Source organism: Danio aesculapii, chromosome 24, assembly GCF_903798145.1.
Source record: "Danio aesculapii chromosome 24, fDanAes4.1, whole genome shotgun sequence".
Lineage (NCBI taxonomy): Eukaryota > Metazoa > Chordata > Actinopteri > Cypriniformes > Danionidae > Danio > Danio aesculapii.
Window position 1 is genome coordinate 6143718 of NC_079458.1, and position 27196 is coordinate 6170913.

Here is a 27196-nt window from a genome sequence, read left to right on the forward strand (position 1 = left end):
TTAAAAAAGCTACATAGTTAAAAAAAACAAACAAAAAGACAAAAATGAGAAAAGAACTAAAACTTGGAAAATAGAAAGATATAAAAGATATAAATGATAATAAAATAAATATAATTGTAAGTTTCAAGCTCAAATGATTTTATACAGAGGTAAAACGTACATATTTTTGAAGCAGCTCATTAAGAACGCGAATAAATATTAATAATATTACAAATGTTATAAATATCAATAATATGATAAGTGTTACACGTTATAAATGATAACTTTATAAATAATATCCTACCAATAAATGACTGTATTATACTCACCTGCTGGATTTATCACTATCAGACACCACTGGTTTCCAGTCTGCCGGCCGGCGAAAAACCACTGGATAATCACAGAGTTTGTTAAAAAAAGGTAAAAAAAAAAAAACAGGTGCTGTGGTCATCGGTGAGTCAAAAAAGGCAAACAGTGTTGTCATTTAACAAAACAAAAAGAAGAAGTAAATAAAAGAAATAAAGTTAGTAAATGATGTCTTTACCTGCAGCCTCTGGCTCTTCTTCATGATCCTCTTCTTCTCTCTCCTCCTCATATACACTCTCCTGTTTGGGATCAGTGCTTTCATCCTGTGGACAAGACTCATATTCTCCATATCCCGTCTTATCGAAGATGTCAGCAAGGCTGTCATTTGCCTTCTGCCCGATCCTGTTGATCAAGTCATGTGTAGATACAGTGAACGAGGCATTAATCTGAAGTAACCAATCAAGAGTGGATTGTTGATGTTGTACCGGTGGTTTGAGACTGTCTCGTTGTCTTCTGTCCTCTCAACAGCAGACTGTGGCTCACAAAGGTGCAGTCGGTGTCCAGCGTCTCCAAATCTGTTCTGGCCTGATGCTATTTGGTAAAAAATTCAATTTTATTTCTGTATTTTTTTTTTTTACCTCTTTAACATACAGAATAACCTTTCAGTATACTACACACTAGTGTTAAAGACCTCTTACCCTCACTGAAGCTGCATTTATTTCATTAAAAGTACAGTAAATCAGTAATATTGTGAAATATTACTAGTTTAAAATAGCTGTTTTCATTTATAGTTATTCCAGTGTCACATGACCCTTTAGAAATACTTATAATATTATAAAAAAAATTATAATTATATCAAATATCTTCCCATATTTTTGTGCAAACTATGTAAAGCTTTGATCAAACATATTATATTAAGTGGCCTTAATTACGATGTACTTCCAATTAAATTAATCAGTTACAATGCATTTATTATGCGCATGCATGTTTTTATAATGTACTTATATTTAAAATGTTATCTGCATGTATTTACATCTACTAATTTCCTGTAATTGATACATTTTCTGTAATTATTTATAATTACATTGTTGACCCATTCCTTGCATTTTGACCCACCCTTAAATCTACCCATCCTATCAAACATGTCCATAACCATAATCCGTATCCCAGAATGCCTAAATTATTAGTCCGCGATTATTTTTCCCCCATTTTCTGTTTAACGGAGAGCAGATTTTTTTCAACTCATTTCTAAACATAATAGTTTTAATAACTCATTTCTAATAACTGATTTATTTTATCTTTGCCATGATGACAGTGAATAATATTTGACTAGATATTGTTCAAGACACTTCTATACAGCTTAAAGTGACATTTAAAGGCTTAACTAGGTTAATTAGGTTAACTAGGCAGGTTAGAGTAATTAGGCAAGTTACTGTATAATCATGGTGTGTTCTGTAGACAATTTAAAAATATAGCTTAAAGGGGCTAATAATTTTGACCTTAAAATGGTGTTTAAAAAATTAAAAACTGATTTTATTCTAGCTGAAATAAAACAATAAGACTTTCTCCGGAAGAAAAATATTATCAGACATACTGTGAAAATTTCCTTGCTCTGTTAAACATTCTTTGGGAAATATTAAAAAAAGAGAAAAAAATCTTTAATATTTTGTAAAATAATTCTGATTTTAAATGTAATAGAAAGTTTAATAGTAATATCATTATTAATGCTAGGGCTGCATGATACTGGGAAAATATGTGATATGCGATTTTGTATTGCAAAAACAGAATTTCTTATGATATAACATTTCCCTAGAAGAGTGCTGTTTTTATTAACTATATTTTTAAATCATGTATTTATGTAACAATGTTAAAACAAACAGCTAAAATATACATTTCAGATCAATTATTTTTAATTCAGACTAAAAAAAATACTGTGTCAAACATCTAAAAAGTCTTTAAAATGAGTGGAAAGCTCAGCAGATATCCTAACTCTGATTGGCTGTTGTCATTTTCCCCTCTAGTCTTGATTCATAAGTATTTCTTTTTAGTTCTGGATTCACCTTTGGGTTGCTTCAGCCAATAGTAGAACAGCAACTACTGGGGAGGTGGGGATAAAGATAGTAAGGCTCCATCTGAGTGGTCAAATTTAGATAAACCACCAATGCATAAATAAATGTCATTTATAACATGTCTGTGATACGTTTAACAATATGATATAATGATACATTAATACTGTGCAGCCCTACTAAAAATATTATTATTTATTTAAAATCTCAACAAAAGTATTTCTAAACAGTAGTGAAAGTGTGGCTGTTTGAGGATCAGTCATCAGTACCTCTGGTTGAGGAGAGCTCTCTGTATCGTACTGACCGAGATCAGCTCCTGGATCAACACTCCAGCTCTGATCTGTGCTCCAAAAAGATTAAATAACCACAAATAATACAATGGTTGACCTTAACTATGCAAGATACACAATCATTGAAATAGAGATGTGCGGTATTGACAATTATTAATATTAATTAAACAATTCATTGTCCAGAGTGTAATGTAGCTGATTTTGGTGTGTTTAGATGATAAATACGACATCGAACCCCCAGTAGATAAATCCTCGTGTTACTGAGTGATAGATTGAACTGTTTATTCAAATGATTCATTCAAAACAGCTGATTCATTAGAAATGAAGCAAATGACTATCTATGACAACTATGTCTATCTATGTCAAATAAAATGAAATCAATATATTTGGTTTTGTGTTTGTTCGCAAATGGAGTGACACTCAGTAATGTCAGTTTGCACATACATACCGTTATTATATTTTCATAGATAATAAATATTCCACCCTTTTTTAGAAGTGGTTTATAATGAGTTAGCATTACCATATGGAAAAGGTGTGTTTTGGTTCTTAGCAGCACTTTTCGAGGTGTGTGTCCGTCCAAACATTTCTTTTGAATCCTATAAAGAATAATAGAGATAAATGTACAGTTAAAGTCAGAATCATTAGCCCCTGTTTATTTGTTTCCCCAATTTCTGTTTAACGGAGAAAAGATTATTTTCAACACATTTCTAAACATAATAATTTTAATACTCATCTCTAATAACTGATTTATGTTATCTTTGCCATGATGACAGTAAATAATATTTGACTAGATATTTTTAAGACACTTCTATACAGCTTAAAGCAGGGGTGTCAAACTCAGTTCCTGCAGGACCGCAGCTCTGCACAGTTTAGTCCAACTCTAATTAAACACACCTGATCTGACTAATTAAGTCCTTCAGGCTTGTTTAAAACCTACAGGCAAGTGTGTTGAAGCAGGGTTGGAACTAACTGTGTAGGGCTGCGGCCCTTCAGGAGTTTGACACCCCTGGCTTAAAGTGACATTTAAAGACTTAAGGTGCGGTCACACTTGACTTTTCCTTCCATAGACTTCCATTCATACGCACGCGAATGCGTCAGACCGGAAACGCGGGGTCATGCGTCGAGTTCGCAGGTTGCTGCGGTGCAAAGTTCAAGCTTGGTGAACTCTGACCTGCAAAATCGCATCATTTGACTGCGTGAGACCAATCGAGGATCAAAACAGGACTTCTCTGGGCAAAAATGTAAAACATGGAGCAATTGCTCGCTTTTTAAATGTCTAATAAGCTTGTTTAATCCCGCCCCTTTTCGCAGCGCCGCACGACAGAATTTCGCACACACAAAGCCCGGTGTGACCGTAGCTTTAACTAGGTTAATTAGGTTAACTAGGCAGGTTAGAGTAATTAGGCAAGTTATTGTATAATGATGGTTTGTTCTGTAGACCTTTGAAAAAAATATAGCTTAAGGGGGCTAATAATATTGACCTTAAAATGGCTTTTAAAAAACTGCTTTTATACTAGCTGAAATAAAACAAATAAGACTTTCTCCAGAAGAAAAAACATTATCAGACATACTGTGAAAATTTCCTTGCTCTGTTAAAAACATTTGGGAAATATTTAAAAAAGCAAAAAAATTCAAAGGGGAGCTGATAATTCTGACTTCAACTGTATATGCACAAATATAACTTTGTAAAACATCCTGTAGACAATATTAATTAAAATAAGTGATTTATGAAGGGTGTACTCATATGTGCTGAGAACTGTAACTCAGCACAGTAACACAAATAAAAAAATAATGACCTTTTAACTTGGTAAACAAAGCATGTTTTTAAATTTAATATATCTACTAAAGGACAGAAAATGTCACTTTACAAACAGTATTGTAAATAAATTATATATATATAACTCAACAATACTACTTAAATTATTATTAAAACTGAATATACAGTTGAAGTCAGAATTATTAGCCCTCCAGTGAATTTCTTTTCTTTTTCAAATATTTCCCAAATGATACCAAAGGATAAAATATGTCTCATGTAAAGCTCATATGTCTCATGTAAAAAGAAGAGATAAGTAAAAGAAAAAATAAGTTTAAGTAATTGACGAATGATGTATGTGTAATAGGGTGGGAAAATAATAAGCTTGTGCTTATCCAGCCCTATTTCGACCATGTTGAAATGTATTTTTAGGTTAAAGATCTTTTATATATGATATTTCTGTTAAAAATAAATAAATCAAATCCTAGTATCTTGAAAAATATCTAGAATATATTGTAAAAAATATTATGTTGCTGTCATCATGCAAAGATAAAAGTAATCAGTATTTAAGAAATGCTTTTTAAACTATATGTTTAGAAATGTGTTATGTTTAAACATGTTTAACAAATGTGAGGGAAAAATACAGGGGGCCTAATAATTCAGAAGGGCTAATAATTCTGGCTTCAATTGTGTGTGTGTGTATATATGTATATTTGTATATATATAGTGTATATGTATATATATGTATATATATATATATATATATATATATATATATATATATATATATAATATATATATATATATATATTATATATATATATATATATATATATATTATATATATATATTATATATATACACACATACTTATAAGTAAATAAATAGTCTCAACATGTGCTGAAAAAAATCCGCGGAAATCTGCAGACTTTTGTGCATGCAGATTCCATCTGGGCCTAGATACGGTATGAGTAAATCAGATGGTCACCTGCGTGGCTTCAGTCTGACTCATTCTTCCTTATTCTTGCTCTTTAATCGACCATCAGCTGGAGTGGAAGCAAATATCATTCCTTTGATATCAGTCTCATCAGGATCCAGACTGCAATCAGAAATCCCCGATCTTTTTTTGCACCATTCGAATGTTTTCTCTTCCCTTTCGTTAAAACACACATGCTGCTATTCGCAGGTGTGGCGTAAAACATCCTCTTTGGATGACAGATGCTCTTGTGAGGCCAGTGGATGGCAGCGCAAAATTAATGGAGAATCAATCATTCTGGACTGCAGTGAGGCTGGAGGAGGTGTGGATGAAAAATACAATCAGTAATATACTAAGCATTAAAAGGATAGTTAACCCAAAAATGGAAATTCTGTTATTATTTGCTCATCCTCCATTTGTTCCTAATCTGTTTGAGTTTTCTTTCTGTTGAAACTCGAAAAAATACTCAAAATAAATACTCGAAAAACTTGATACTCGAAAAAATAGACTTCCACAGTATCTTTTGTTCCTACTATGGAAGTTTTTTCCAGTGTTCTTAGTACCATCTTGTTTTGTGAGATAAATACAAGATCTTGAGGGAGTTTGGGGGACCTTTCAAATTGTTCACATACGCATCACATAACAGGCATGATGCACGAATATGCTTGATTGCAGGTGAGTGGGCTAGACAGCCACATGTAGGACACACTCCTCCTGTCTTAATGCACCAGACATTTAGTTAGAAACACTCCTATGCTTTACATGTTTGTTTATATAACTGCTATTTTCATTTAAAGCCACTTCTTTTTTGCATTGATATTTAATATTTTCAGTAAATTAGGTAACTTCCTCATCCTCATTTGCGGATCTCACTTGTGGCCTCCTTCAAGGCTCAGTCTTAGCTCCCTCACTTTTTTCATTATATATGCTTCCGCTAAGGGCCATTCTAAGAAGCCATGGGGGTCTTTCCATGTCTATGCTGATGGACACCAGATTTACTTATCTATTAAGAGGAAGGACCCTCTCGCTCTTAGTACCTTACTAAGGTGCTTAGATGAGATCAAAATTTGGCTATCCCACCATTTTTATCATTAAATGAGGACCAAACAGAGGGGATTGTCTTCAGCCCTACTGATAACGCTCAGGCCTCTTGCCTAGATCTGGGCTGCTTATCTGACTTCAGATCCCCCCCGTGTCGACAATCTGGGTGTCATCTTGATGAATCATTGAAACTAGACAAACAGATCAGTTCGGATATTGGCTCCAGTTTTTATCAACGACGTTTGCTGTCTAAAGTTAAACACTTCTTAAATTCCCACCACTCTAGAGATGGCTGTCCACGATTTTATTACATCATGGTTAGACTACTGCAATGCACCTTACTGTGGCATGTCAAAAATACCAAATTTCTCGCCTTTAGTTGCTCCAAAATGCCTGCTGCTAGATTTATTTGTTATAGCAGAAAATATGACCACATTACCCCTCTTCTAAGAGGCCTTCATTGGCTGTCTGTCCAATTCAGAATTGATTTTAAAGTGCTTTCCCTGGTATATAAATCCCTCCATAATCTAGCCCCATCCTATCTCTCAAAGTTTCATTTTTACACACCCGTGAGATCTCTTCGGTCAAGTGATCAGAATCTTCTTTTAGTTCCTCAGTCCAGACTGAAACGTAGAGGGGACAGAGCTTTCTCTGTGACGGGTCCTCAGTTGTGGAACACCTTGCCCCTTGAGATTAGAATGGCTCTTATCATTATCTATTATTAACTTCTTAAAATGTACCTTTTTAGCTTGGCTTTTTAAGATTATTTTAATAGTTCTTTCTACTGCTACATTTTTACATATTTTCAGACGTTCCTCCTGCCTTATTTCTATGTTTTTATTTTCTGTCTTTTTATTTTTACCTTGTCTTATGTACAGCACTTAAATATAATATAATATAAATAAATGAACTTGAACTTAATATCTCTTGTGTAAATACACAATGAACAGAGGTCTCCATAATCCTGGACCAGGCCGTATCCTGAGCAGATGCTGTGGTGGTCATGGAGGAGTGGAGAGCATGAGACTGATTCCTGAAAGTCCAAGTGACAGACGAGTCTCTGCCACTGATCCTGTGGGCCAGCCTGTACACCCACTGGTGACCTACTCACACCTGCAGCTTCTCCACGATGGGCGTCCAGCATTCTCCAGCCCCAGTGCCTAGACTGCAGCTCTGCACTAGAAGTTTGGCCAGAGGAGAAATGGTCGTGCCCAACTGAGTCTGGTTTCTCTCGAGGTTTTCTTCCTTCACTTTCACCAATTGGTGAAGTTTTGTTCCTCACCACTGTTGCCAATGGCCTGCTTTGTTTGGAATTTGTGGAGCTGTACATCGATGGATTTGCTCTTCAGTGTTTGAACTTTCGGCAGTGTAAATTAAACCACACTGAACGGAACTGAACTTCAACTCTGAATTTTGGACTGACACTGTTTAAATTACTAGAACTTCTATGTTAAGCTGCTTTGACACAATCCACATTGTAATTATAGAAAGCGCTATAGAAATAAAGATGAATTGAATTAAATTGTTCCTAAACCGTGGTGGAGTTGGAAATGTGTCGATTCATGAGTAAAGAAGAGAGGTCATAAATATTGAATATTGATGTAAAATGGTGAGAAGTTTTGTTTGTTTGTTCTTTTTTAAGTGTGTATTATCCGAGTGTAAAGTAAAATGCACAGACATTAAAGATATTAAACACACATATCTTGTTTTGTGTTTAACAGATGGTAAAACATAAATCACTTTGAGGGTGAGCAAATTGTGAGGATATGTTCATTTTATGGTGAAATGTCCCTTTAATTATGTTTCAGATCTCACTGTTAATTATTTAAAAAGTTAGTATTGGATTTAAAAGTGCTTCATTACCTGTTTGTGCCGTCACGTATCTCAGGTTGTTGGTTTTGTTCATGTTCATCATGATCATCGTTGTCATCGAGCTGGAGGAAAAACACACTGGACATGTAAACACACACTTCTGCTGTTATGGATATACAGTCGATTATTATGACAATTATTAGCCCCCTTTAATTTTTTTCTTTTTTTAAATATTTCCCAAATTATGTTTAACAAGGCAAGGAAATTGTCACAGTATGTCTGATAATATTTTTTCTTCTGGAGAAAGTCTTATTTGTTTTATTTCGGCTAGAATAAAAGCAGTTTTTTAATTTTTAAAAACCATTTTAAGGTCAATATTATTAGCCCCTTTAAAGCTAGACTTTTTTTTCAATAGTCTACAGAACAAACCACTGTCATACAATGACTTGTCTAATTACCCTAACCTGCCTAGTTAACCTAATTAACCTAGTTAAGCCTTTAAATGTCACTTTAAGCTGTATAGAAGTGTCTAGAAAAATATTAAGTTAAATATTATTTACTGTTATCATGGCAAAAATAAACTAAATCAGTTATTAGAAATGAGTTATTAAAACTATTATGATTAGAAATGTGTTGAAATAATCTTCTCTCTGTTAAACAGAAATTGGGGAAAGTAATAAACAGGGTGGCTAATAATTCAGGGGGGCTAATAATTCTGACTTCAACTGTATATAGATGGTTTACGAGGTTACTATTTGTTTTTGTCATATTAACCTGCAAATCTAAATTGAAACCAGGAAGGGAATTTTGGGTATATGTAGGTTTAAGATAAGACCAAACCTCTTCTGGATAGACGTCTGGATGGCAGGTCTCAGGAACCACAATCCTGAAATGTCTCTTGTTATTAGGCTCTAAAATAAACGATGCAATGTCAATTCAAAAAGAAGAATTGGACAAAAATTTTAAAAATGTTATTGCGTATACAAGTTTGATTTAAGGTGAATTCCATTAAGCACACGCACACGCACACGCACGCGCAACCCACACCACAAATACACACTTGTATATTACTTTCCATAAAATACCTGCAATAAAGTCCCATCCATTTCACACGTCTCAGCAACCAGCACACCCTTGCCATTACAGCCGAAAGCCACAGATGGCTCTCTTTTGCCTGGGTTCTGTAAATTATATCAAAATAAATTATTACAACATTGTAATGTACATATTATTATTTATAAATTTAAAAACAACTAAAATCTAATTATTAAATTAATATATTAGTGCTATATATTATGATTAATTGGATCCCAAATAGAAGCTTGTATTCACATAACATGCATGTATATATTTGAAATATTGAATATTTTATGAAGCTTGTATTTTATATATGTACACACACATATACATAATAAATATACAGTATAAACATATATCATGCAAATACAATCTTTTAATTTGGATTCAATAATCCCGATTAATCATTTGACAGCATAATAACAATATATACTTATTTTTATTATTGTATTTTAATCCTAAAAATCTATTTAAAATCTATTTTTTATTGTACATTATTATTATCATATTTTATTTGTTATTATATTTTAATTATGCATGAAAGTTTCTGTCTAATTTGGAATAAAAACATTTATGAATCAATCATTAGGATCTATTTCAAGATGTTTTATACATATTTTTTAAATTTCTACCTTTTTAGTCAAACTTTTGCACTGAAGTGGGAAATAAAGTGAGAAATATAATCACATATGAATGAGTATATTTCTGAGTATATATTTTAAAATGTTAAAAAGTAATATCCCTTTACATGTGGTCAGTGTATATAAACTATTAATTGACTGAATTTACAGAAATGGCACTACATTGCGATATAAATAATTATCATGAGGATGTGAGATGACTTCTATTGTGACATGAGATTTTAGTCATATCGCTCAGCTCTAATCACACATAATATTAACAAACATTTGGGCATTTTAAACACATTGGAGGTGACTAACCGGGGTGTGAGAGTGATAGCGGTGTCCTCAGCGTATCGGACGTGGTTCTGCTCTTTCCGCCGTTTCATCTTGCTGGCAACGGGTAAAGACAGCGGCCGGGAGAGGAGAGTCTGGGATCATTCCCTCCTCTGGCTCAGAGGACGCGTTCTGTGGAGAACTAACAACACACACACACACACACACACACACACACACACACACACACACACACACACACACACACACACACACACACACACACACACACACACACACACACACACACACACACACACACACACACACACAAAGACTCAAAACAGACGGTCAAATGATGATGGATGTCACCAGTGTTCAGTTAAGAGTATTTCATCATGTTTTCTTCAACTCTGAGGACTCACCCAGACCTCCTGAGTTGCTCCAGTTCAAGGACTCAGTCTCCTGTTTTCATCTGTCAGAGTTTTCCTCTCAGCCTCTAACACACACACATGACAGATGATTTTGGGTTGATACTGCTAGGTTGGAAGAGGTGAGAGCTGCACCGGTATGGAATTTTTGACCTGATAACTGATAACGTACATTTGATTTGGAAGCAGATAGCCAATATTTTATTTTAAAAATAGCAAACAAGTAATATCTATATCTATAATTGTTATGCATGATTGTAAAAAGAAAAATCAAACACTTACAGTGAACAACTGACTTTATTTTAAAACTTTAACTTCAGATTAGAAGAATTTACAACCAGGCAAAAACAGCAAAAATAAAGCATAAAAATAGCACAAATAAAAGCCTAATTTTGTTATTGGACCAATAAAGATAACATTAAAAATTAGGTTGGCTGATATTAGCTGTGTCTCATTTCAATTCAATTCAATTCAATTGACCTTTATTTGTATAGCGTTTTTACAATGTAGATTGTATCAAAGCAGCTTCACATAAAAGGTCATAGTAAATTGGAGGTTGCATCCACCGAAGGATGCAGACTTCAAAGGTGAGTCCTTCGAAGTCCACATAGGCGGAACAAAGCACTTTGAAAGGAGACGATCTAGCCAACAGAGGACAGATCTCATCACCTAGCAACCATAACAGCGGCTGCGGTAATAAAATTTGTAATGATTTTATTTAAGTGATTTTAAAACTTATTTTAAGCGATCTGAAGGCAAAACAAGGTTTACAGATCCTGGAAATATATTTCCTTAGATCCATACGTGTCCACATCAAAATGTAAACTGTCTATAAAATCACTTTTCAGTAAGACATGTCATACTCTTTTTGTTTAAAATGTGTTTAGATATCCAAGTAAAATAAAACTTAATTCATAAATTTTCTTTTAAATACAGTTTTTTTCTGTTTCAATTTTTCTTTTCATCCAGTTTTCTTTTAAAAACGTCCTGCCGTTATCAGCACGCAATGAATCTTGGGGCGTTCGAGGCCACGAAGGACCAACCGGTTGTGTCCTTCATTACCTGGGAAACGAAGGACGGATTTTGAGGCTGCATTTGAAGGAGCCTTCGAATTTCCTTGAAATGAGACAGCCTTCGTCGCGCCGCGATGATGCAGCGCACTTCGAATGCATCCTTTGGAGCAGGGGTGGGCAACTCGGTCCTGGAGGGCCGGTGTCCTGCACAGTTTAGCTCCAGCTCTGATCAAACACACCTGCTAATAGATAATTAGTGATCTTGGGAGACACTGATTAGCATGTTCAGGTGTGTTTGATTAGAGTTGAAGCTAAACTATGCAGGACACCGGCCCTCCGGACCGAGTTTGCCCACCCCTGCTTTGGAGGATGCAGCGTCTGAAATGAGACACAGCTATTGATATGGACACCAACGTATCATGCAACCCTAGTAGATACAGATGAGTGTCAAACAACATATATAAAAACTATTTATTTATTTATGAATTTAACACTCAATTCTTACAAAAATTTCCACCTAAATTACAATTTCCAGGTGCACAATTTACATTTCAGACATTTCATATATATAAACTTTTGCATGGCTTCTTTAACTTTTCTTGTTCATTATAATTTATTTTAAATTCTCTAATAACATATTCATAAGGGTGTATTCACTTTTTGCACCATAATAGCTAATTATGTTTTTTGAATAATTTCAATTCTCTCAAAATAATTACAACTAGGCAAACAATAACAAAAAACATTTATTTTATATGGCCTCCTTGATTTTTCTTGTAACATTCATTGGAGTCTAGTTCATTTTGAACTAATCGTAATTTACGAATGGTTTCAGTTTTCCCTTTGTATCGACTTATCTAACAATAAACAGCATTTGCTCCAATTTCTCACCATTTCAGATCTCGCAAAAAGTATTATTTTAAAAGCAAGATGGTCACACTTTACAATAAGGTTCATTAGTTAATGTTAATTAATGCATTTACTAACATGAACAAACAATGAACAGTACATTTCCTACAGTATTTGTTCATGTTAGTTATTGAAAATACAGTTGTTCGTTGTTAGTTCATGTTAACTCACGGTGCATTAACTAATGTTAACAAGCATGGACTTGGATGTTAATAATGCATTAGTAAATGTTCAATTATGATTAATAAATGTTGTGCAAGTGTTGTTCATGATTAGTTCATGTTAGTAAATGCGTTAACTGATGAACCTTATAGTAAAGTGTTACCAGCAAGATGAATATTTTTCAGTAGGCATGGGCCGGTATATGATTCTGACGTTATGATAACCTTGGATAAAACATCACGGTTTCACTGTGTTGTGATTACTGCTCTAAAATATGTTCGTTTTTAAATGTCTGGATAAAAAACAACCCCAACCCCCTTTGACTTTTCAAACTGTGGTATACCTTAAAAACGGTTATCGTCCCGTGCCTATTTTTGCATGTTAGAGTGCATTTATTTAAGCTGGGCGCAGTAAATAAGTACAGTCGTCTATATACACAAGTAACTGTGGTATACCTTGAAAACGGTTATCGTCCCGTGCCTATTTTGCATGTTAGAGTGCATTTATTTAAGCTGGGCGCAGTAAATAAGTACAGTCGTCTACATACACAGTAACTGTGGTATACCTTGAAAACGGTTATCGTCCCGTGCCTATTTTTGCATGTTAGAGTGCATTTATTTAAGCTGGGCGCAGTAAATAAGTACAGTCGTCTATATACACAAGTAACTGTGGTATACCTTGAAAACGGTTATCGTCCCGTGCCTATTTTTGCATGTTAAAGTGCATTTATTTAAGCTGGGCGCAGTAAATAAGTACAGTCGTCTATATACACAAGTAACTGTGGTATACCTTGAAAACGGTTATCGTCCCGTGCTATTTTTGCATGTTAGAGTGCATTTATTTAAGCTGGGCGCAGTAAATAAGTACAGTCGTCTATATACACAAGTAACTGTGGTATACCTTGAAAACGGTTATCGTCCCGTGCCTATTTTTGCATGTTAAAGTGCATTTATTTAAGCTGGGCGCAGTAAATAAGTACAGTCGTCTATATACACAAGTAACTGTGGTATACCTTGAAAACGGTTATCGTCCCGTGCCTATTTTTGCATGTTAGAGTGCATTTATTTAAGCTGGGCGCAGTAAATAAGTACAGTCGTCTATATACACAAGTAACTGTGGTATACCTTGAAAACGGTTATCGTCCCGTGCCTATTTTTGCATGTTAGAGTGCATTTATTTAAGCTGGGCGCAGTAAATAAGTACAGTCGTCTATATACGCAAGTAAATCGTCTATTTACATTATAAACAGCGCAGTGCAATAAAAAAAGCTTTAATACCACCACTGAAAAAGAAATAGTCACCAAAAATACTCACTAAGCTCAGAGATGACAGACAGATTTCTCTGATTATTATCTTCAAGCTCAGTGTTTGTCTTTTTAATCTGCTTCCCTGTCACAGTGCAGCGATCGCATGGCCCAGAACGCAACCTAAAAATAAACAACAAAATAAAACTGAGCTACAAATGCAGGATAAACGCATAAAAACACGATTAATAGATATGTTTGTGAGCACCTGTCCTCCAGCTGTCTGATCTTCTCCTGCTGGATCTTCTGTTGCTCTCGTAAATGTTGATTCTTGCTGTGAAATTCACTCAATCTCTGAGCATCTCTGAGAGAAGAGTCACATTATAAGCATTATTATTACTAATATTATTAATACATTCAGAGATCATATGTGATATTTATTATAACAGATTACTTAAACCAAAGGAAAGCTTTTTAAAGTGCTTCAGCGTGTTTAATGATCATCACAAATCAATTACTCATCCATTAATGACTCTCAGACTGATTTATACACATTTTAAAATATTTTGCATCTACAGTATATGAGCCCTTATACTTACAGACAGCGCTCTTTCTTCAGTTTAGCTATTTTTGCCTGTAATTCTGAAAATGAGAAACGTGTGTTGTCAGTGAAAAGGCAAACACTTTAATTATTTGACAATCTATTTTTATTATAGGAGTTTTCAAATCAGAAAACAGAATCCATAATAATAAAAATAAAATAGGAAAAACCTTATTATAGGTCCAAAATGTTATGAGGAAAAATATCACTTGAAAATTCTCTGGAGTCACTAGATTAGAGTTTGAGTAAAATGTATTTATATTCTATAAAGGTCTGATAACAAATCAGGGTTATTTCATTAAATACTGATTTCTTACATGGATTTTACTCCATTTATAAAGTCAAATTTAAGCACTTTTTGAGCACTTTTTCTGTTGCAAACTTTTCCAGCACTTTACAAGTTTGGCAAATTACATACCTACACCAAAAAATATATATGTTATATGGCCTCTGAGTTTTCTGATTTATTGCAATTAATTTTAGACTTACTCATAACATATTCATAAGACTATAGTCAATTTTGCATTATAATCAGTTGAGGGAGAGCAAATAGTGAGTACATTTTCATTTTTGTGTGATTTATCCCTTAAAGGCAAGCAGTGTTGTGGGTAACACATTACAAGTAAAGCAAGTTCCGTAATAATATTAATTCTCTAAGTAACAAGTAAATTAATGCATTACTTAAAAAAAATTAAGTAATAATATTTTAGTTACTATTTTAAAAAATGTGAGTTACTTTTTAGTTTAATTATTAGCTTTTTATAAAATAAGTGGCTGAATTTAAATGAATATAGTAACGTTGAATCACGCACTAGATTAATTTGCCTTACTTTTCTCCAATGGAAGTAGGGCTGTGCGATTTAGGGAAAATATCTAATTGTGATTTTTTTGATAGATACTACTATTGCCATTTGATTTGCGATTTAATTTTGCAGTCAATCTTCAGCTCAGTAATCTGCAAGCCATGGCAACAATTCTGTGACAGCTCTTAAACATTACCCTTTTTTGTTCGGTATCTGTGATTCTGAAACCAAAATATTCCCATATTACAAATGCAGTTTTTTTATATTAATTTGTCTATTAATGTTTTTGAAGCAGCAGACGCCATTATCCCACTCGTATTTCCTGTTTGTTTTATTTATTTATTTTTTTTATATTGTGGGCGTTCCGCACAGTTCAGGTGCACAATTCTGATTGGGCAGAACACAATCGTGCTCACTCAATTGGCTAGTAAGACACATTTGCTCTGAGTGGGGGAAATTAAATAATACATATATATTTCATATAGCAGCCTCTTGCGATTTACTAATTGCAGCGTTTCAAATTGTGATTTGTTTTCGATTAATCGCACAACCCTAAATGGAAGTATTCTCATGATTTTTAATGTACAATTTCTGTGCAATTTTCTCCAGAGTCTTAACAGTATTCACCTACAGAAATTGAATAATAACATGTAAAACAGCACTAAATAGTCTTCATCATGTTAATAATACTATAACTTTAACTTTTATTAAAGTTACAAACTCTAAAATTTCTTGTGAATGCTTTAAACTCTCCTGAAAAGCTCACACCATCACAGGCCTTAAAAACAAATGCAAGTGATAAGTTTTAACTCTATTATGGTTACACTTTGCAACTGTGGTTCCTGGAAAACTATAATAACAACTCAACATTGCAGATCCTGTGATGTTACCATTGCGTTTGTGCACACTACGATATCTATGCTAAAATTATATGTTGTGCACCCCTAATATACAGCATGTATAGCTCTGGGGTCAGGAAGTGAAAGTGTAGGTTATACAGTTGTTAATTACACAGCTCCTATATACATATATTTTTAAATGCAAGTTCAAAAGAGATCAAGTCTCAACCAGGTAAGTAAAAAAAGTAACGTAGGGCACAATAATTAACGCAATACGTTACTTTTTTGGGGGGAGTAACTCAAAATTGTAACGCATTAACGTACTTTCAAAAGTAACTTTACCCAACACTGAAGGCATATACATTATAAGTAACTGTAAATTACCTAAAACTAAAAGTAATTCCTTAATTTACCTTTTTCAGCAGATTTAATTACAGCAAATAACTAGTTGTTATGTAATTTAGCTAGGCTACACCACAGGTCATATACCTTGCATTGCGGTGTCGTGCAGGTCTCGGACAGCGGTCAGCAGTTCCTGCAGTTTCTCTCTGTGCTCTGAGGATGAAGCAGGACTCAGATCTGCTGAAGTGATGCTCATCTTCCCTCTGTTTCATTCAATCCTTGTTTTAGTACATTTTCAGCAACCACATTAAAAAAGTTGACGTTCACTCTCCTCTCACGCCTGACAGACTTTCTCCTGGACGTTTACACAAGCACTTCATGCGGCAAACGTATATCCGCGTATGAGACTACAATAATACGTATTTTAAACTGAAGCCCGTCCAGAAATGAAGTTACGTTCAACATCTGTGCATGTAAATATTGGGATTGCGCGCCTCGCAGAGGATTATGGGTGTTCAGCTGAGGCTCGTCAGAAGAGTGACACTGACATCTACTGGACACTGTAAAAACTGCTAATCTACTTTCTGTCTGTCTATGCTAGTTAGTTTTTATCTATCTATCTATCTATCTATCTATCTATCTATCTATCTATCTATCTATCTATCTATCTATCTATCTATCTATCTATCTATCTATCTATCTATCCGTCCGTCCGTCCGTCCGTCCGTCCGTCCGTCCGTCCGTCCGTCTGTCTGTCTGTCTGTCTGTCTTTTTTTGCACTAGAAAAAATGAACAGGGTAAACTGTCATAATGAAAACATGACAAGCCATCTGACTATCTTGTTCATAAACAATGGTGTCAGGACTTTTCATCCTGATGACACTGACACTGTTATTGACATGAATACTTGCTTTTGAGGAATGCGCTATTCATTTTGAGCAAGTGACACGCTTTTGCAGGTTATCAACTAGGTTTGGCAGTTTGTACTAATTGTTTTTAGAAATGCATTAACTAATGTGCAAATGTAAATAGTGTAGTGAGAAATGCACCAAAGCCACTGAGAAAAACTGTAATATTTCAGTAACTTTGAGTGTAAACATTACTATTAAACTGTAATAAACACTGTATCTGATTATAGTTTGTGTGGGGAAAACAGCTTAAAACACTCAACCAAACTATTAAACTAAAGTTCTAGCTGAAATTAATATGAAATCCGAAAACACTATATAAATAGTCAGTGTTACCCTCTGATACAATTATAAAAAATATTGTTATTATATTATCACTAAAAAGTATGGATGATTTGGGTATTATTTCTGTGTGTTTTTTGTTTTGTTTTGTTTTAATTTAATTTCAAATAAAACTTATTTACTTATTGGGAACTAACTGAAACAAAATGTTTACATTGTTACAATTTTATGTGTATATATATAGGCCTGTGAGGTCTGCAGAAGAGCATCTCTGAACACACAACACGAGGCAGATGGGCTACAGCAGCAGAAGACCACACCAGGTGCCACTCCTGTCAGCTAAGAACAGGAAACTGAGGCTACAATTCACACAGGCTCACCAAAACTGGACAATAGAAGATTGGAAAAACGTTGCCTGATCTGATGAGTCTCCATTTCTGCTGCCACATTCGGATGGTAGGGTCAGAATTTGGCATCAACAAGCACTGATCCATCCTGCCTTGTATCAACAGTTCAGGCTGGTGGTGGTGTAATGGTGTGGGGGATATTTTCTTGGCACACTTTGGGCCCATTAGTACCAATTGAGCATCGTATCAACACCACATCCTGCCTGAGTATTGTTGCCGACCATGTCCATCCCTTTATGACCACAGTGTACCCATCTTCTGATGGCTTCTTCCAGCAGGATTATGCACCATGTCATAAAGTGTGAATCATCACTGTTTTCTTGAACATGACAATGAGTTCACTGTACTCAAATGGCCTCCACAGTCACCAGAGCTCAATCTAATAGAGCATGTTTGGGATGGGGTGGAATGGGAGATTCACATCATGGATGTGCAGCTGACAAATCTGCAGCAACTGCGTGATGATATCATGTCAATATGGACCAAAATCTCTGAGGAATATTTTCAGTACCTTGCTGAATCTATGCCACAAAGATTAAGGCAGTTCTAAAGGCAAAAGGGGGTCCAAACCGGTAATAGTAAGGTGTACCTAATAAAGTGGCCAGTGTGTAGATATACACATTGTGGTTTTAGCTTTACTTTATTGTAAGAACTCGGATTAGACATAAACCAAATAATATAAAATAATAAAATACAGTGAAATAAAAGCCAGTAGAAAATTATAAACATTTATACAATGAAATTGTAAGCGTTTCTCCTTACAGTAGTCCGGTAGGTGTCGTTCGTAATTCGCAAACGCAGCAGATTCACCGAAGAAGACGCAGCGCCGGAAGTGAGGCTAAACTTTGCTCCACACAGCGGAAAACAGCTGTTGTTTAGAAACAGGAATAGATAGGTAAGTTCTGTACTGCACGCTATTACTGCCTTTTCTTTTTTGAAATGTCATAATAGTAGTATTTAAGTCGCATTTACTTATTTGTAATTAATAATCGTCGGTGGCGAGTGTCGTTAATTTTATACGGACTCAGCTAACGGAGTTAGCCAGACCTGCTAACTTTCTTTTCGACGTCAAACTGATGAGACACTTTAATCAGGATTTAATACCAGGACTGTCGTTCATTTGTTTGATGCCTGTTATGTATCGTTCAGATTACCATAGCGTAATGTTCTTCACTGGAAATTAGGAAAATGACTTGTGTTCAGGTCACTGAAGAAACAGACTGTGAGCTGCTGACATGTCACTGTTTAAGCAATGTCTTATTAATTATTTTCCACAGATTTAATGCATCGTGACTACAGATCATAATGTTGCTGTAGGAGTGTTTGTTATAAATAAATTGTAAGAAATCATGAGCTTTCAGCAATAGATGATTATTCTTTGTAAATAGTGTTGTGTTCATCTTATTTAGATTAATTTAGTTGTTAATTAATAGATTGGTTCTTGTTTCTATCATTGTTTTTTATTTTTAAGTATCATTATTTAGCTTATCTAGATCTTTATTCATTCATTTTCGGCTTAGTCCCTTTATTAATCAGGGGTCGCCACAGCGGAATGAACCGCCAACTTATCCAGCACATGTTATTATGCAGCAGATACCCTTACAGCCACAACCTAGCACTGGGAAACACCCATACACTCTCACATTCACACGCGTACACTATGAACAATTTAGCTTATTCAATTCACCTGTACCGCATGTCTTTGGACTGTGGGGGAAACCGGAGTACCCGGAGGAAACCCACACCAACACGAGGAGAACATGCAAACTCCAAATGGAAATGCCAACTGACCCAGCCAGGACTCTAACCTTGCTGTGGGGTGACATCGCTACCAATTATGTAGATATGTAGATTGTACACAAAGTATTTTTAAACAAACACATTTTTGCATATGTGGTTGCATATTGTTTATATCTGCATGGTTTCCGCTACATTCATTCTTCCATGGCGGGGCGCCATGCCAAAATTCATCCCACCACGGCTACATTACAGCTTCTCATTCAAAACATTTTATTTTTTTAATAGCGGGTGATAATCGCACCATAACGTATTAAAGGGTAAGTGAATTATAACAGCGCAATCTTTTCTGTAACCGTAATAGTGCTTTGCGTCATTTGTTTACATGCTGACTGGCTGACTGACAGGTGCGTGATGCGTGAGGCCAGCAAACAACGTATAGCCGTTTCACTTCACTTCAGGATGCATTAATACCACTCTGTAGGTCTATTGGAGACATTCATAAATATTCCTAGCAAATCTAATAAATGTTGGAGACATATTCGTTACATAAACGCACTAAATCACACTTCAGCAGCGTTTATTTAAGAGCGCACAAGAAGATCTGCGCTCAGTGTTGCCAGGTGATGCTGACTGTTTCCAGCCCATAAGCTGTCGAGATCACAAGCGTTTCTACACTGATCTAAGCATATGTATGTGAAGAACAGGGGCTATGGCGTCTCTTTGGGAGATCAAAACTGGTTTATGAGGGCAGACCGGGGCTGGTGGGCACGCCGTTGCAAATCTGCCCAAATTTTCACTACCTGCCTATGTCACTTTTTACCCACAAAAATTTAAAACCGCCCAATCTGGCAACACTGTCTGCGCTTGAGCAGCGCGTATTTGAGGGCGCGCAAGAAGCTTGCACGAGCAGAGAAAATCGTCGGTCAAGCAAAGAGATTTGCATGCTGTATTCTATTACATAAATGCGATCTCGACTCGAGAAATAAGGCCACAGGTAGTTAGCAGATCTGTGTAAAAAAGGCCTGCTGTCACAGCTGGAAAAAATCCTAGAGGAAACACGGAACTGTATTTATGTTTGTAGTTGCACTCAACTTGCTCTTTAACTTTTCATCAGGATGCCTGGGCAGAAAAGAAAGATGTCTTCTTCTGAACCTGAAGTTAAAAAAACAAAGCTGGACCGAAATCTCATGGAGTCTGATAAATCTCAAAAGCCCAAAAGAGGAAGACCGCCAAAAAGTAAAGTGCTGGAAGCACAGCCATCAAAACAGAAACATCAGACAGAGTCAAGGGAGGAAAACGGAAAGCCTATTCGGCGATCCTCTCGCTTGAAAACACCACAGAAAAAAGGCACTAGAGGAAGACGGCGGAAAGATGGGGAGAAGCCTAAAGTCTCTGAGGAGAAATCCTCCCAAAAAATGACTGTCCTGAAAAAAGGAAACAAGAAGTATGTTTCAAGAGTAAAGAGAGAAAAGCCCTCAATCTCTGAAACCATCAAAACAGTAGCAGCCATATTCCCTGTGCAAGTAGAGCACAATTACGGGCGATTGTTTGACGTGCAGGCTGAAGAGATCACGCTTCCTAAACCTGACAAAATCCATGTGGCTAATAAAAGTGAAATGCAGGCGCTTCACGACACACAAGCAAGCAAAGCAGAAGAGCAAAAAGAGCTGCAGGCAGAACCTATTGAGAAAATTACCGTCAGCGTAGATGCAAAAGTAGACGTGATGAGCAAATCTCCTCCACCTCTAGAGGCTCTTTTCAAAGTCATCCAAGAAACCAGCATCACTAAACACTCATTCTCTGGCAAAGACATTTCTGATATGGATGAGTTGGAAGTAGTGAACACATGTTCACTCCAGGACAGTGTGCAAAGTACAGACGTGGCCAAAGTGTTTCTTCAAGACTCGGATGCGTTTCTGGATGATGTAGAGATTGAAAACTGCGTTGTGGAGATTGAAACCTACGAGGATTTGGATGACGATCAAGAAGAGGTGTCGAAAAAGCAAGCAAGTGAATGTGTGACCTGTAAAGAGGTCAATTCTTCGCCGCCTTTGCCCCAAGAAAGTGCAACAGACTATTCTCAAGAGCTTCCGAAAAAGCAAGCGATGAACCCACAGGCTCGAACGAAAGCACGTCTGGCAGCTTTAGCTGAGGAAAGAGCGGCTGCCGCCAAGAAACCCCCACCGAGACACTTCAACCTCCTGGCTCTCTGTGAGGAAATCGCAGATGACATCGCATCTGATGCTCCAGGAGCTGCAGACAAGCAAACGTCTGAGCCACAACAGGAGGATCATGAATCTGAAGACGTGAGTGAATGTACGGAAGTTAGTGAATCAAAAGATGTGAGTGTATCTAAGGAAGTGAATGAATCTAAAGACCTGAGTGAACCCAAAGATGCAAGTGAATCTAAGGAGGTGTCTGAAAATAAAGAGATTTCTGAAACTAAGGAGATGTGTGAACCTGAGGAGGTGGTCTCTGAAAACACGGCTCCTCCTGAAACACCTAATGAAGAGACAGTTGATCCCAGGCCTGAGGATGGTACGCCTAAGAAACGTTTTTTCCTCAGCCAGATGTCTGTGCCTCTCAAAACCCAGGAGAAGAAGAAACTCTCCCGCTTTCAGAGGCTCAGGCAGGTGGAGCTTCAGCGGGATAAGTTGACTTGGACACGTGTGAAGAAGCTGAAGTCTGATCAGGTCAATCAGGCTGGCTCTCAAAAGGAGAGCGACGCTTCGTCAGTCTTGCCCAGCCCTGCCACCCCCCCTGCCCAGGTTTCTATTACAGAAAGTGTGCCAAAAGTGGGCTCGGTTGAACCCAAACGGGCGCTTCCGGCTCAGGCGCCACCCATGCCTAATGGAATAACCACCCCGAAACCCAAACCGGTGGTGGAGTATAAACCCTATACTCCCAGACGCAAGTATTCACCGGACGACTTTGAACTCGACGGTCTTGAAGAGGAGACCACTAAACCAGCAGCACCCAAAAATGAGGTAAAAGACATATGCAGATACAAACACACTAAATAAGGCTGCATTTACACTGCAGATCTTGATAATCAATTCAGATTTTGTGACTGTATCTGATTTTTTTTTGATGACCTGCTTACATCATCTTTTAAAAGTGACTCGTATCCGATCGTCTGCATTTACACAGCACACAGCAAAGGTGCAATGACCAGGAAAAAAAGAGCGTGCGCTGACTAACAGCTGATAATTAAAGAGTGCTCTTTTCTCTATTCCTGTATGTAATCTGTTTGCAGCTTTTGACAAGCTGTTTTACTATAGTTTATGACAGAAAGGTTCTCATTTGGCCATCTTCTTTTGATATATAGGCTTTTTTAAACCTTTAGGCATCTTAATGTCATGTCCATGGCTTGATTTATGCACGTGATGTATGCACTAGTTTTATATTAGTTTATATTGGTTGCGTGGCAGACATTGCGCTCTCTCGCTCTCCTTTACATGCTTAAATACCTGTGTTATGACAATATAAAAGCTGTTTTAGTCCTTGTGTGTGAGATTTAAAGGGCACATAGTTTACCTCTTTTTTATGATTTAATATTAATATTATGGTTCTTCTGAGTGTGCCAGTTTAAGTTCAGTTTAAAACACAATTCAGATTTTTTTATTATAATGTGTTAGAAAGTGTCACAGTTCGCTGATTTAGGGGTGTGTTGCTTCACATGTAAATTAGTTTCGGCTTCCCGCCAACGTAACAAGGGGGCGGGGCCATGAGCTCACCCGCTCTGCGTTTGCAACAGTCTGACAGGCAGACGGAGGAGAGAGAAGATCGTACATGTACGACTCTGACACAGACCAAGCAGAGAGTACAAAATCATTTGTGTCTTTGTACAGTTTTACAGCCAACTGTGTGCTAGTTTCAAGTGCCGAGCTTGTACACAGAAACTAATAACCACGCACACTGAATTAACTTTGACTGAGGCACCGGATGCGCAGCTCGAGGCCGCGACATGGCACACCAGACACTCTGTAGCGCGGCAGAAACATGTGTCCCGAATCGTCGCGCCACGCATTTTTGAATTCTAAACATAGGTTTCTGCAGTGGTCCGCAGCGCCCAGCCGTCGACTTGAGTGTACCCTGATAGAAACCTATGTTTAGAATTCTAAAACGCATGCTAGTTAAGATCACAGGGAGCTTCTGGGATCGCGAGAAATGCAAACGACTGAAGTATAAGGTAGACTCAATGAGAAGTACACGTGTTTGCACCTACCTAAAGATACAACCAATAATTCCGATTCGAGCGATAATGTGTAGAATATTGCTCTTGTGTTGAGCCCAATGAGCCTTGCATCTAAAAATAGAGCTAGCGTGTTCCTTTAGTGATATCGCTTCGACTTGAAAATGGCGGACGTGAATCAACAAACTGAGGATATGATGACGCGCCTGTCAATCAATATTGGTGGGCGGGGGGGACCGCTCTCCTACGTCAGGTAGCGGTTGATTTGAAAACAGCTCCAATTGGTCCACCGTTTTTTATGTTGTTAAATTGAAAAAAAAGCACTGGGTGTGTTTATATCACCCCAATATGACAGTCTATACACCATACATGCACATATGGCTGTCCAAACAACTTGAAAAGTAGATTTTTTACCATAGGTGCCCTTTAAGGTTTGGGACTCTGCTGAAGTCGGTTCTGAAAAGAAAGTGTCAGACTTGACGTCATTCGCTACGGTTTTTAATGACGCATGACTTGCATTGACAGGTGAAAATCCGATCTACCTGCTTACACTGCAGACACGAGGGCACAGATCCGATTTATATCAGATACATTTTCACATATGAACAAGACCTGAATCTGATTTGAGTAAATCGGAATTCATGTGATTTGTTCCTGCTTACACGTACATGGGCCATATCCCATCTGTGCCACATGGGAGAAAAAAATCGGAATTGAGTCACTTGAACAGTGCAGTGTAAATGCAGCCTAAATGTATAGTTTCATTCAACAAGGAAGAGTTATCAAATGTAGAGCTGCGTAGTATTGGAAAAACTTTGTGATATTTGGTTTTTCTGCTATTTATGTATGAATACAATTTTACCATGTGACTTAGGGTTGCACAATATATTGTTTCAGCATTAATACTACACTAGTCACATCACAGGTATGCAATGTTGAGTCTGGATTATAGTTGGTCAGCTCCACAGTTCAGCACACATCAGATAAATGGAGTGATTGTAAATTTAAACATTAATACAGTGAAAGTTTTTCATTTGCGAAATTGCATGTTTGTAAGGTCTCTGACTGACCATTTCAATGAAATGAGTGTAGTTAACTCAAAATTGACTAAAAGTTAATTCTACTCGTGTGAAAAGAGTTTTGAACTGTGTTGAAGGTAATGAGTTAATTAAATACATCATTACTTCAACTTAAATGGAGTAAGTTTGCAGTACTTATATAGATTAGTTTTTTAACTTAAATGGTTTGTTGCAATCAGTTTCCTCAAATATTTTGAGTTGCCTTAACTTACTGAATTTTACAGTACTCAGTTGGTTTGAGTTCTCTTCATTTATTGGGTTTTACTGTGCTCAAATTGCTTCATTTACTCAAATGGATTAAGTTCACAGTACTCAATAGGATTAGTTTTTAAACTTAAATGGTTTGTTGCAATCGGTTTCCTCAAATGGTTTGAGTTACCTCAACTTTTTGGGTTTTACAGTGTACAGTTGGTTAAAATGCTACATTTTGAGTAGACTTTGAATAGTGGACTTGAATAGACTTTAAATTTTTCCTGTTTGTTATCGTTTTTCTCGGTGGCTTTGGTGTATTTCTCACAACACTATTTACATTTGCAGTTAATGCATTTCTCAAAACAATTAGTCATTTGTGCACATCATAGTAGCAGTTTCTCATTCCTTCCAACAAATTGTAAATGCTTTTGGACATGCATCAACTGCTTTCATACGACTCTCTGCTGGTTTATAACATTATCACTTGCTTATGTCATGTCAGTCAAAATGAACTAAACTTGTGAATGCTGAATAGTCATTCCATATAAAACTAAGAATCCTTATATCATTTCTCGAATCATTACATACAAAAATGTTCAACTAGTCAAAATCTGTCAAGCAATTTTATTAAAAATTTTAAATAATTTATTTTCCTGAAAATGTCTTCTAAATTGAACAATTTCATGAAAGATTTACAGACCTGTGTATGTTGTAGGTTCAGTTTCAATATGTACTGCAATATTGTTTACAGTTGTGCACAGATCTATCCAAAGGAAGTTTCTGTTTGTTGTAAATAAGGGTGGATTTATTCTTTTGCACAATGCTGTGAATAAATTAGAATTGTAAAGAGCAAATGCAGTAAAATGTGAAACATACATATTCAGTGTCTTGTACTCAGATACCTCACTAAATGCAGTGATGTCTAACTTTACTGTAGTTTTCAAATGGCTGTGCTAATAGTATATAGTGCTGTCTTGAGCATTTTCAGGACGTGTCACCAAAATCTGACTATTTTGCATTGGAAAATACTACTGTTATAATGAAAACATGACAGCCATCTGACTATCTTGTTCATAAACAATGGTGTCAGGACTTTTCATCTTGATGACACTGACGCTTTCATCGACATTGAATGATCCATTTTGAGCAAGTGACACTTATTTGCATGTTATCAACTAGGTTTTGCAGTTTGTACTAATTGTTTTGAGAAATGCATTAACTGTTATGCAAATGTAAGTAGTGTAGTGAGAAATGCACCAAAGCCACTGAGAAAAACTGTAATGGGCGATATGGCAATAATGCAATCTTGATAATTATTATTTTTCATATTAAAAGATAACAATATATATATTTCGATATGTTGATAATGCTTCCAGATTTAAAAGAGTATCCCAACAATAACTGAAGCCACAAAAATTAGAAGGTCCATTAAATAGCATAATATATTGTGGGATGATAAATTTCCGGTGGCCGAAAAAATTGGTACATCTCTAATATCAACACATTTTTAGATTCCCATTGTTGCACATTTCTGCTGTGTGATTGGCTCTTAGATCAATATGGAGTAAAAAAGTTCAGAGCTTATCATTATTGACAAATTTGATCGCGATTCGATATAAAATCGTTTATTGGCCCAGCCCTACCTACAGCAGATCATCATGATCGTTACATGAATACATGCTTAAATGCATTCAATTTGCATTGCATTGAAGCAGCCGAACAGGTTGTGGATACCCCAAGTTGTGCTAATTAACCACTTGTGACTAATTGTGTAAAACATGTTATTATCACAGGGTAAAGCAGAACAGTGGTCTTCATCAGCTAAAGTGCAGCCCAAACCAGCAGTGGAGAGG

At 36.2% G+C, this 27196-nt stretch overlaps 1 protein-coding gene and 1 pseudogene across 1 annotated transcript in view; one reads left to right on the plus strand and one right to left on the minus strand.

Annotated features, from left to right (window-relative positions):
* Positions 1–27196, plus strand: part of esco1 (establishment of sister chromatid cohesion N-acetyltransferase 1) — a 48307-nt gene that overhangs the window by 11634 nt on the left and 9477 nt on the right. The window contains 4 exon segments of the mRNA XM_056451243.1: positions 530–705; positions 814–883; positions 20992–22864; positions 27137–27196. The exon segment at positions 27137–27196 is cut by the window's right edge and continues 25 nt beyond it. Of these exon segments, the coding sequence (XP_056307218.1) occupies positions 530–705; positions 814–883; positions 20992–22864; positions 27137–27196 (2179 nt within the window).
* LOC130218190 (DNA endonuclease RBBP8-like) lies at positions 296–17028 on the minus strand (annotated as a pseudogene).